This window comes from Oenanthe melanoleuca, chromosome Z (assembly GCF_029582105.1).
Source record: "Oenanthe melanoleuca isolate GR-GAL-2019-014 chromosome Z, OMel1.0, whole genome shotgun sequence".
Classification (NCBI taxonomy): Eukaryota; Metazoa; Chordata; class Aves; order Passeriformes; family Muscicapidae; genus Oenanthe; species Oenanthe melanoleuca.
In genome coordinates, this window is record NC_079362.1 from 48,244,505 (window position 1) to 48,257,750 (window position 13,246).

Consider the following 13,246-nt stretch of genomic DNA (forward strand, 5'->3'; position numbering starts at 1 on the left):
AGGCTGCATAAGATCAATTACATTTGGCAATCTTCTACCAAATCTGGAAATAAAAATTTTTAATGGGTACAATTTCAACTGTGTTTTGCATGTGGTGATTTTGGGGGTTTTCTTTTCCTTGAGTTTTCAGGGGTTTTCATCTCTTTTTTTGAAAGGGAAAAAAAAAAAAAAAAAAAAGAGATACTCTATTTAAAAGAGAATTTGAAAGCATGTTTTTAGCATGGTATTTCTTTCGACTTTTTAGCATGTCACGGGATCTGTTGTAATTTACCTGTATGTTGTCTTTAAGTTTTTGTGTTGTCGTGACATATGTTGATTGGTGTGGGAGTGTGTCATCAAATAAGTGTATTCTCTTATTTGTAACCACTAAGAGAAGTGAGTTTAGCTGTATTTTAAATGGGATCTTTTGAGCCAAGGTCTACACCTGCTCAATAGAAGCCTCATGCTTTTGCATGAGGTGTGATGACATCTTAGGATCTTCATTCATAGCATATTCTGTTATGATTCACAGACTGATTACATAACAAAAGCCCTTCAGCAGTTCTTCTTAAAAATAGCTACTTCTATCGTATCAGTAGAGCACATTTTATATATTTAAAATATGAAAACAGACCAAATACAATTACTTCATAAGCTAACTGCCAAATATTATTTGAAGAAATTTATTCAAAGTGTAATTGCTGAAAATGAGACATAGAGGAAGGGTTTAAATGCAGTTTAAATTTATCATTTTCTGAAGTTTTAAGTAGCTTCTCTTTTTGCCTTAGAAAAATTTACTTTCAAATTCCTTATTTGCACAAAGTGTTTAATATGAAATCTCCCTTTGGAAATGTTAAGTGTCCTATAGGGAAGCCTATAAACAAAAATAATTTTTAAAAAGAATGGGTATTCAGCATCTTTAGAAAAACATTCCTTTGAAGTAAGTTAATTATTGTGATTTGTGTTCATGATGCTGCTGATTTAATCAGGTTCTTTGTGTGATGAGTGAGTCTCATACTCACTGGGTTTATGACCTTTATATTTACTGTAGGGTAACTGCACCTTTAAACTTTAAATATCTTAGTTGAGTTACCAGACGCTGTTTTGTGCATGTCTGAAGTGCCTGTATGTACAAGATTGATTGATTATGATGGTCTACTGCTGTTACTAATTTGTTTCCCATTTCCGATTGGCTTTTACTTTTTACAGCTTTGAGCAGTAATTCAGTCCCCTACGCCTCCCTGATTGGCTCTGTGTCCTCCCTCTCTAGCCAAACTACCACTCAGTCCTTATATGATAATAACTCTCTCCCACGATTCGCTCGAAAAGGTCTAAACATCTTTGTCTCTATTATTTTCTCTGTTCAAGCACTGTTTTAGATGTACATCAGTCCACCTCCATTTCTGGATCAATCTAGAGTTCTCTTGTGCCTTTTCACCCACATATTTTCCATAGGGGTGCTTGATCTGGATCAATCCGTCTAATTATTAGATGACTGTCACCCACACTCATTTTGAGAGTAGCCAAGTCCTAAGAAAAATTTTTAAGAAAATGGGAGAGAAGCAGAGCTGCAACAAATACATTAGTACTTGGAGACTAATTTTTTAAATTTAAATTTTTAAGGAATCTCCCCACTGATCGGAATATTCTGCTTTGTTAGCTGACTGACAACTTGCCTTAATGTCTTACCATCACAGATGTGCTATGAAGATTCCCTAAAATATATATATAGGGTCAGAAGAATTAGGGCCAGTGCTGCTGGACATTATTTTGGAGTCTATTAAATGCTTGAAATGTCAGAGAATCCAAAAGAAAACAAGAATTAATAACAAAATTAAAATAATTAATACACGTATTATAGTGTGACTGTGTTGTAGCCACATGGTCGTTTTCAGCTATGTTTAAAGGAAATGCAAGTCAACTGTCTTAGGCATGCTCTTGAAAGTCACGGTGACAAAGCAAACTGCATTGTGCAACATGCCTTCCAGCTTGAGCCCCCTTGAGCCATCAGTGTTTTCCCTTTGTAATTTCAAGAGATCCTGGGGTTCACTAGCTTAACTTTTTCTTGCCAGCTCTGATTTCTTCCCAAGCTATTGAAAGCTCACTTTCATTTTAGGTGTGGTCGTATAAAATATGAAGAGAAGAACGTAAGCATTTTGCAGAAAGTTCTTGAAGACTAATAGCTTGAAATAAATATGTTCACAAAATTTTGCCTGTCAAATCTTAAGCTGGCAGATTGTTCTAGTTGACCCCACATCTTTTCTGTCTTTTTTTTTGCCTTGCTGTCCCTGTACTGCCTTACACACCCATCTGTACTTCCAATTCCAAGCTTTTCTTCTTTTTCACTTAGTATCTTCATCAGTGGACAAAGATGTTTACACCTGAAGTAGATTGTAGGTACTTTTAGGGGTTGATAAATGGGGTTTCAGATTAAGCATATTTTAAGGTACTAGTGCAGTCAGCATGTCCAGCCAAACTGTACAACCCCTGCCTCTACAATCTGCTACTAGTGAAAACATTTTTGAAGTTCTGTCTTTTGTCTAATGTTGTCTTAAGTGACTGTTGTTGACTTAAGTGACTGTTGTCTTAAAGCATGTTGTTCTAGTCAATCATAGCTGCATGTCAGTCACCTCAGAATTCTGTAAAATACTTAAGTATTTCTAATTAAGAGTACACAGTTATTTCTATACCTTGATGCATTAGTAATATTATTATTATTATTATTATTATTATTATTGGTAGTAGTAGTAATAGTAGTAGTAGTAATCTTCAGTCTTTCCATTTCATTATTTTATGCTTTATTTTATAAGTTAATTTTATGTTGGTTTAGGTTTGGTTTTTTTTTTGTTTGTTTGTTTGTTTTTTACCATTTCCTTTGCAGGTTCAGGTGTCTCTGGTTACCCTGGTAACCTTCATTATTCAAGTTCGTTTTTCTTGATTATGCATAAGTCCCATTGACACTTTGTTTTCTGTCAAAACACTATTGTTTCCCCTTTAGGGTTCTTTCAGTGTCTGTTTCTCAGCTCACATTTCCTCATCTAATTCAACAGAGTTTTCATTTCATGCATTGTGGTAGAAAGAGTGTGAAATGACATTAAGAGTCATTACTCAAAGCAGAGGTCAACATTGAGTCTAACTGTCTCATTTTCCATGCCTAGCTAAACTCATTGACTCATATAATGGTAGCTCTTTCCTCTACACTAGGAATGTTAGTTTTGGGAATAAGTTTGGTGACTTCTTTTAATTTGGCTTCAGAGCTCATCTATGCAGAGCATGTCCTGCTTTGAGTAACCAAACTGTTTGCCTGCTTCTCTCACATATGACATCTTTACTACTTACACATTTATAGACATTCTAACTACTGCATTTTCTAAATTTTAGAGCAATTCCATCACTGTAGTTTACTTTAAATTTTGTTCTTCATTCTTCTTCAACAGGTATGGCCAGTCATCCACCAATACCTATCTTGGAACTTGCAGATCACATTGAAAGATTGAAAGCAAATGACAATTTGAAGTTCTCACAGGAGTATGAGGTAATTTTCCACACTTCTTTACAGTTCAGATTTTAAATGTCATGCTTGCTGTTTCCCAAGACTTTTCTCTGATATGGTGCCAGGTTTGTATGATATTCAAACCATGATAAAAAGTAACGTAAAATGACTACATTGGTGAGCTGGTTCCATTGCTCATGAAATGCTGTTCTCCTTTTGTAAGGATACATGTCAGGCAGATTCCATGGACATATACTTGAAGTAATGTGTGAATGATACAGCATAGACTTGTTTTAATGTACACAAACATCTCTCCTTCCTGCAGTTTAAAGATCCTCAGATTCTTTTAAAAATGTCCTGTAAAATGTTGACAGGACACATACAGCAAAAGCTCCAAAGAAGATTCAGTCCACTGCTTTAATTTTACATGAGATAAAAGGGTTTGCAAGCGCTTAGCGTCTCTTTTAATGTAGCAGCTTCAGGACATTGCATTTTCCTCCTGTCAGCAGTACCACTTTGATAAATTGTGAATGATGGTCTAGAAGAGCATGAAAGAATTTAACTGGAAGATGGTAATCATTTGCCAGACATCTTGTCAGTAACCCGTGGATTATATGGGTATTGCTATAGTAGAGAGTAACAGCCTTTAAGGTCAGTAATTTGTGGCTAAAGAGACATAGGGAGCCATCCATTAAACCTGGTAAATTACAGCTATTACTTCAATACCAAAATATTGTCTATGTCAGAAATACATGGATCAAGTATGCACTGAACTGACAGTAAAGAACTGCTTCTATAGATCAGCTATAGGTGATCCAAGGATTAACAGCTCCCTGAGGGATCACTGACACAGTATTTTCTTTATGGCCTGTTGTGTCACTAATCCTTGCTTACAATTGTCCAACTCTTTGCCAGCATGGGCAGGGGAATTTGTGTCACAAAATCTTCACCATAATAAAAGATAGCATTTGGTACAAATTTTAAAACCATTTCCTGTTGTACTGTGAGCAGAAAATGTGTAGAAAATTCCAAGTCATTTACAAGTCATATAGTGTAATTTATATACAAATAAACAATGTAGGTGTTCTACATATTAAACTTGGTGCAGAGGTGATATGGTATTCTTATGCTGTAATAGAACTTAGTTTGCTGTATTGTATTATCTCTTTCTTACTTAAGTACGTAAAATCATCTTGAGAGTGTAAACTTTACATTTAATTCTTAGTTTTCTGTCTATGCAGAAGTTTCTCTATTCTGTGTAAATAAAACAATTTTCACATTATTTTCTTTTCCTTCATTTGTTTGGTGGATCTTTTTTGGTGTTTTTTGTTTTTGTTTTTGTTTTATTGTTTTGTTTTGGTTTTTTTTAACTTTTCAAAATGTACCATCTGGAGCAGAATGGTCAGACACTCAAGATTAGAATATGGTCAACTGTGGGTCAACATCAAGTTTCATTTGTATTGCTATGTCCAAGAAGGTTGAACATTTATCTTTGAAATTAAAGCTTTAGAGATACTGCTTCGTTTTCATCTAGTCCAGGATTCATCCATTTTAAAACAGAATTTGTGAAAAGCACTATTTTTTGGTTTCATGGTCTAGGCTAGGCAGTGGACTAAAGCTGCAGTTTGATGATCACTGTAAGTCATCTCCGTGTCTTGGCTGTGCATTCCTGTTGTCTCTCTTGTGCCAGTCCTGGCACTGGCACATGTGCAGCTGTTCAAGGATTATCTCAGGAAATAGATTCAGCTGAAAACTAATTGTTTTATTTTTCTTTGCTGTTTTCAATTGGATCAGTTCCCTAAACTAGCTCACCACACGTCTGCTTAAGCTCTAGTGCCAGCAATGGGAAGTGGTGGATATATTTGTGGTCAGGGATTGGGACCTTCTACTTCAGTAGCTATTCTCACTAACATCCCTTGAACAGTTATTTTTAATCTGATTGCAAGGCAGAAAGAGGCACAGATGGTAACAGTTCAGTCATTATCACTTCAGATAATGCTAGAACTGGTGAGACAGAAGGAAAAAGATACTTCTCATATTCAAAAGTTCAAGGTGTAACATGCAGCACAAAACTAGTGACCTTTATCGATACCAGCAAAATCCTCCAGTTAATTCCTGCTTAGGGAAGCAGAGAGTTTTCATAAATTACCACTGGCGATTTTGGATTTTTTTTTAATAATGCCCTTTTCTTGTTGGCAATTATTTTATTTTTCTTTTTATGGAATCGTTTGCATTGCATGGATGAAACTCTTCAAAGATGTATTCATTGTATACAGTAACTGTTATGACAACTTTGTGACACCATGAAGTAAAATATGTGTTAGTGGTTTTCTTATAGATTCTGACTTCTCTTCCTTCTATCCCCTATCCCCCCATCTTCTAACTCAATTTCCAAAGAATGTTTAGATTTCTTTTTTAGCACAACCTACTTTGGTTGCCACTTCAAAAAAAATTACTAGTTTCACCACTCAAACGCATTTTTTCATTTTCTAAGAAATGCCTGAATACTTGTTCCTCTTCCATTCTTGCTCATGTTCCATCCACTTACATTTGGTCAGAATCTCTGATCAAAACTCAGTACAAGTTTGGTTTATTCCTTTCAGAAGAGTATCGCTTCCTTCCTGCTTTCACTTTCTCCTCAGACAGACAAACCTCCCCGTCTCTTAAAAAGAGTGTATTCTCCAGTGTAGAGCACCTTCTAACTATTTAATGTAAGGCTCAGTGTCATCAGCTGGACAAGTTCCTACTTCTACAAGTCTTCAGAAACTATGCCATAGTGTCTTCTTCAGAGCATCTCCTATCCCAGCTCTTACAGCAGATCAGCAGAACAATAGATTTCTTCCATTGTACTGCTCTCACAAATTTACTTTGAATACCATCTTTTGTGGGACAACAGGGTCCAAGCCTCAAGGATTATTACTGTGGCAAGATTCAAATAAATTTACAATTCACGTGTTGCATAAACTGGTTCTGTAGTGTTAACACAAGATAGAGTTATGAGTCCTCAATGAGGTTCATTTCTACTTCAAAAATTTCAAATAAATTTTTCATAATCCTTCATTAATTTTTGTTAGCTTGCAATCCCCAAGCCTAAGCACAATGGTTTACTCTGTTAATATCATTAATATCAATAATGTCACACAGTTCTTTTTTGTTCTCTAATTTAAAGGCAGGATTGATCCCAGCTGATTATTGGGAAGCTTCTGCAGACTTTCGCAATCTTAGTGGGATTTTTATGTAATGTAAGGGTCCATTATAGACTTGACAGCTGCTAAGCAAAAATCTGTGTTTATAAGATACTGACCTTTATATTGTATCTCCTTCTTATCTGAGACTTCAGAATTTAAAAATAAAAAGAGGTCACGGAGATAAACTGAATAAAACCAATAATGTTCTCCCTACTCTATGATGTATTTGTAAAGTCATTTTCCTCTATAAGACAGAACAGAAAATCTGTTTCTCCAAAGCAGATTTCTGAGACTTGTGTAAAATAATTCAACATTTCTTCCCTGAGGTCTGTACATAGAGCTTTACATCCCTAAGAAAGTGGATTCAGATTCATGCTATTTTTGCAGGAGACTCTGTCACAATAACACAAATTTACACCATCAGACTATGTAAGCTACTGTATGATTTTCCGTGAATGTGTATGTATGCACTGGTTAATAAATGTTACAAGAAGTTGCATATAACTTAGTGCTTTCTCTCATGAGCTTTCTTTCTGTAAATTGCAGCCAGTTGTGCTTTAAAATTGAGTACTGGAAAATATGAAGATGCATTTTGACTTTTTTTTTTTATTGTAGCTTTTCAGAATCGGTTGGTAGGATTTGTGATAGGAACACAGTTTACTGAATATGTTATATTTGTCTTTTTGTATCTGCAACAACATAAACACTGGATACTAAAACATAGTAAATCTTGTATAGTAGAAGCACATATAAAACTTATTATAGATGTAGTACATTTTAGAAGTCCGGGAAGAACAGATGATCCATGGAATGAATCTCTATCAAAGAAACAGCTGCACTTAACTGCTATATCATTGTAGATAATAGTGACTCATATGGAAAAATCAATTTTTTTCTCAGCAAAAATATGGTTTTGTTCCTTTTCCTTATAATGGTTTCCTCTTTCTAATATTACAATCATCAATTATTGGGATTTTCTAACTTTACTATCGTAGGATGTGCTCCATTTATTGAGAAACAATTAGCGTAGTCAGTGGATGATCAAAAGTTGTCTTCTTATTAATAGCACATATGCTTGGATTCAGTTAGGTTGTTTGGTGTTTAGTTCCACCTAGGGTACTATCCGAGCCAGCGGTATAGGTATGGTGAAGAATTTTAAAGACATAATGCAAGAATTTGAAGACCTGCTAATCAAGATTCAGAGCAGGGTATTATCTCCTTCCTTTGTGCTGTAAATGCTTCATTGGGGTAACAACATTTGTTTATGTTATGTAATTAATCAAATAAAAGAAGGCTGGTGTTACATAATAAGATGTTGGTTTGATACCTACTATTTCTTTTTTGCCCAGGAATTTCACAGACACAGTGTAGTGAAAGGAGATTGTGGCCAAGTGGAGTTTGGCCTCTTCTCCTGGGCAGCAAGTGACAGGGAAAGAGGAAATGTGTCAGAGGAGGTTCAGGTTGGACATCAGGAATAATTTTTTACTGAAAGCATGAGAACCAGAGGGAGGTGGTAGAATCACCATGGCTCAAAGTGTTCAAGAAACAGCTGGGTGTAGCATTTAGTGATATGGTTAGAGTGCTGGTGGTCAGTCAAAGGTTGGACTCAATGATCTTAGAGGTCTTTTCCAACCTCAATCACTCTATGATTCTTTAAGTATCAGTTTTATTTTGCTCAACTGAAAGCAATGATATAACTGGAAAGAGAAAAGTAGTGTACTTAAAGCAAGAAGAAATTATTCAAGGCCAAACTAAGTAGGTCATTCTAGATAAAATTGAGTTTTGCAGGAGCTTTTTCGAAATACTAATTTGCAAAAATTTTAGGGGTTTCTAGAGGAAAATGGAGGAATCAATGAAGAATTTCACTCCTTTACTCTTTCCTTGAAATAAGAAAATGTGGACAGTGCTTTAAGAATATGTTGAAAAGTATGTTGAAATTTAAAGCACTGTAGTGTGTCATGTGACTCAATTATAAAGTTTAGTTTATAAGACCTGCTGCATTTCATACACTAAATAAGACAAAACAGCCGGATGCTTCAACCACAAAAATATTTAAACAAAGTAAGCTTTTTCATTATTCAGGTATTCATCTGCTCCTGATATTTATTTTCTACTTGAAGTTGACTGTAATCCTGTTTTCAACATAAAATTATTTCTGTTTCAACTGATTATGATAACATGGTCGAACTACTTTAATTGAATGTAGGGAATAAACAGATTATATTTAAGACTAGTAGTAAAGAAATACAAACTAATATGATTCACTTTTTAAAACTAGGGATTTTATAGCTTTTTAAAATAAAGAGTCTCCTTCAAGGATGTTTTCAAATAATGCTTATTTTCCTAAGTTTTCTTTAGTTGTATGCTTATATAGCTTGTTGGGTTCCACTGGAATCAGGTTTTGCATAATTTAATTTAGTCATGGGAATGTTAGCTTGATTCTGTGAAGAAAATACCTTTTTTTTTTTCTTAAGGGAAATTTACAGAACTTGCTAAGAAAAAAGGTTTTTATATTTTTTGCTACTCTTGTACAGTTAGGTCTCTTCCCTTCCAGAGTTGACAGAAAATGACTCATCTGCATTTTAAACTGTGTTAAGGACCAGAAAGCAAACACATACTGGATTTCAAAAGAAGTTTTAGCCATATGTGGAGGTTTCCCCCCATATTCTTGAAAATTATACCCTTTGCAGTTTAATGGGAAAATCTACATCTTAATTTAAAAAAACTCCATTCCAGTTGGCAAATTGCCCTGATCACAAATAAATGTTCATGCATCTAGCATTCACATTTCGGTAATGCAGTATGTAAATCTCATACTATTAGCAAGTTTCCTGCATAATACAATAGCACTCTATTATAGATTCATCAGCTGTGGTATGAAATTCTCCTCACAGTTGCTGACATTGGTAAAAGAGGGTCAAATTGTTCATTTCTCTGCTTAGCTGTGTACCTTCCCCAGTTGTTCTGAATCTGTTTGCATTGATATTGATATGCTCTCCAATTTTTCTTCTTCATTCTACTTTGCCTGCCTATGAAGTAGTGGTCATTAGTATTTAATTCAAGCCACAAACAGTACAGTGCTTGAAAATGCTTTACAGGACATGCTTCCTTCCCCCTCCTGGCTTGTGAAAGATACGCAATATATGTCGATCCCCACATTCCACAGAAACTTAAAGCTGCTGGCTTCTAATTTGCTGCTGTAGTGACCCTTAGAAGAGCAGTATTCCAGAGCAGGCAGGCACGTGTCAGCTCACACCAGGACATTTGGTCATACCTTCCTTAGTGCTGAACCAAGATCTAGTCCTCAAAGACTCACGTCAGGGGACATTTTCCTCTTTTTCAAGTGGTGTAAAGGAAAACTGCACAGTGAGCAGATACATAGTTTACTGGAGGAGGATTGTTTGAAATTCTTCTGGTTTGGTTACCACCAGAACCTTTTGGTTACTGTGATTATTATTCAATGAACTATTTTATGGATGGTGCGTTGTGATAGTAAGTATTGCTCAAGTCTTTTCCTGCTAACAGGTTACACTTGTTTAAGCAGCCAGCCATTTAGAACACACTAGCTGAAAGGTTTGTCAAAGCATGGGAGGGGAATAACAGTATTACAAATGTTTTTATTTCTTTTGCACAAAGCACCCATACGACACAGTTATGCTGTGAAGAAATCCACTTCTTTATTAATGACAGCTTTATTGAAGGCAAGCTTTCAGAATGAAAATACTAGAAATCCTATTAAAGTGCCATCCATTAAACCATTAAAGCACTCATTAAAACTGTTAGTACAGACTTGTTATTCATGAGTTATTGGTCTTTCACACTTCTGAAATGTGTCTGCCAATACCACTCAACTCTTTGTTCCAGTGTGGCTATTAAGTCTGAGGAAATACAGATTAACTTTCTTTTGACAAAATGGTGCTTTATGGGAGGATGGTAAGGCCACAAAGTGGTTCCGATTGGTGAGGAAAACAGGAAAGATTAAAGTTCAGTCCATCTGCCTGTTTCTGATAATTTATGTTAACTATGTCTGGATGTAGACCTAAATATTAATCACTAAACTACACCATCTGGCCGTACATCATACAATGTGTATGTTTGGGTTTTTTCTTGCTACCAAACAGTAGCTTTAGAATGCTTAAACATTAAGGAGTGAAAAGTGGAAGAATAATACTGAATACTGAACAGTTGAGGCTAAGCTTCAAATTTAAAGTTTTCATTCTTTAAATTCACATGAAAAATAGGCATAATATAGAGCTGAAGCTGTTTCTCATAATGGAGAAGAATCTCAGACCACCATTTTTTATGTATATGCAAAATCATCTTTGTGTATGCAAAACTGCAGTTTAAACTTACTGTTTGCAGGCATTTTTTTATCTTTTTTCTCCTACATCCTGTTTTGTTTTTTATGCTTTAAAGCCAGAGTCCTGCAGTCCAGGCTCAAAAATAGCATTTTAAGCAGCCAGTTAATTCAGTTATTTTTTAGTTTTCTTGTGTAATGTGAGGAGAAAGTGTATGTGACATCTTACATTGTGAAGTAATTTCCGGGATTTTTTGGCAGTGTAGGTAAAAACCTAAAAGATAAGACAGATGGTCTGCTTCAGTTATGTGTCTAGAACAATGCAGAATAGTGTGCTTCATTCTAGGGAAGTGGACTGTGGTTTAGATAGCATGTTTTCACATATGTCTCTCAAAAATTACTGACTGGGTAATCACAGATACTATAGATGTGCAGTATTTCTGGTCAAATTACCAATTTTATTTTAAAGCTTAATTAGAGTTAATTGATGCACTAATACATAGTAAGCATCTTCTGTACTAAGTTTATGTTCTAAATTATTACCAGAATTCTGAGATAAATCAATAAAAATTATTTTCCAAAGTTCTGAAAACTTGACCTGTAAATATCCTGCATAAGTTTTTTTGTTCACCTACATTAACTCAAAAAGTAAAAGAGGGGCAATTTTTGCTGAGATAAGTTATTATGTAAATTTTATTACTTTTCCAGTCATATGATGTAAATGAATTGCTGACCTTCTGATAAAGAGGTCTATTACATGTCTTAAATATAGTATATATGTATATAACTCTACTCTTCCCTGTGCTGATGGAAATGTAGTCCGGATTTTTTCTCTGCACCATTGATGAAATAAAAGAAGTAAAGATGAAATACTTACATATTTAAATTACACAGTGCATGCCCGCTTCAAAATTCTACCAGCCATCCTTCTCATAGTGTGGGAAAACATTACTAGAATGAAATTAAATTGTAATAAAAAAGAATAAAAATTTTATTGTGAAATTAGAGAATAAAATTTTACCATTTGCTTTATTGATGAAAAAGAATTTCACTTTGCAGTCAGAAAAAGTAATATTCTTTTTCGAGAAGTGTGAAGCCCTGATCTTGCATCAGATCACTATGTTTGTACTTAAGCACAGCACAGAAGTGATGTCTACCTTTGCATGTGGCAAAATACTAGTTGTTGGATAGCTGATTGTCCCTTTATAGGCAAACAAAATACAATAGGGCTCAAAAAAACCCATAATCAGTTTTTATAACTTCTATATTACTAAAATTAATTGAGCCTGGGGTATTGGTTAATAGAATAAAGTGCTTGTTTTTCTGAAATATTTGTTTTCCTAAAGACAAGTGCTTCTCTATCAGGCAGCCACACAAAATTATTTTTTTAAAAATAATCTCAATAAAAAAGCAAAGTCATTCTCAAAATATTAAATAGATAAATTGTATAAAATATGTAAAGATGCATGAGAATGAAGCAATTTTCAGACTGGCCAAATTATCAGTCTTAGGGATAAGTCCTAGTAAAATCACATTAATTAATTTCACACTTGCTCATTGTCAGGTAAAACCTACTCTAATAGATTACAGGTCATACCCTGGGATGAGTCAGTAAAGCTGTTGGCTTGATGCTGCAGTGGCAGTACAGATCTCCTGACTTGTGCCTTGTTGCTGGTTACTCATGGAAAATGAGCATAGTGTTGGTGAGCTGCCCTACCTTGGCTTAGCTGTGTCTTTGTTTTTTTAATAGTTTACGGCTAGCTGACTTAGGGAGCTGCCAGTTCTTACCAGGATTACACAGAGGGCATAAACCTCAAGCCATAGTTGTGTATTCATATTGATGAAATAATTTTAAGGTCTCTAATGTTACGGGAAGGGAAAGTAAACCGCTAGGTGATTATTCATGACTTCTCAGTATGAGGTGACCTTTCATACGGCCACAACCATAGTGAGCATAAACAGGTACCATCTGTTATCTAATTTGTATTCACTTTGCTGCATATATAATTCAACCATAGAAGTAAAAATACTAGAGTCTGAAGTTTCCCTAGTGGTGGGGATGAAGGAGTGTGGTGAACGCTTCTGTAATTTCACCCTGGAACATGAAGAAAACACAAACAGTGAATCTGGAAACATATAGTTCTGTTTATGAATAAGATTACTTATGTTTAGAAAAGAGATACCATTAAAATTTCAAATATGCCTGAATTGCTTACTTATTTATGACTCAAGAAAATGAAAAGCAAGTTTCTTTATATTTTCTATGGCTGAAACACAGCTAGTTTCCAG

General features: G+C 34.9%; 1 protein-coding gene across 2 annotated transcripts in view; it reads left to right on the forward strand.

Annotated features, from left to right (window-relative positions):
* Nucleotides 1-13,246, forward strand: part of PTPRD (protein tyrosine phosphatase receptor type D) — a 354,920-nt gene that overhangs the window by 281,754 nt on the left and 59,920 nt on the right. Inside the window, exons 21-22 of one of the 2 annotated variants that reach the window (XM_056514163.1) lie at nucleotides 1,189-1,308; nucleotides 3,417-3,514. In XM_056514163.1, the coding sequence (XP_056370138.1) occupies nucleotides 1,189-1,308; nucleotides 3,417-3,514 (218 nt within the window). The remainder of the gene's footprint in view (nucleotides 1-1,188; nucleotides 1,309-3,416; nucleotides 3,515-13,246) is intronic. The other variant, XM_056514162.1, reaches the window with a different exon arrangement.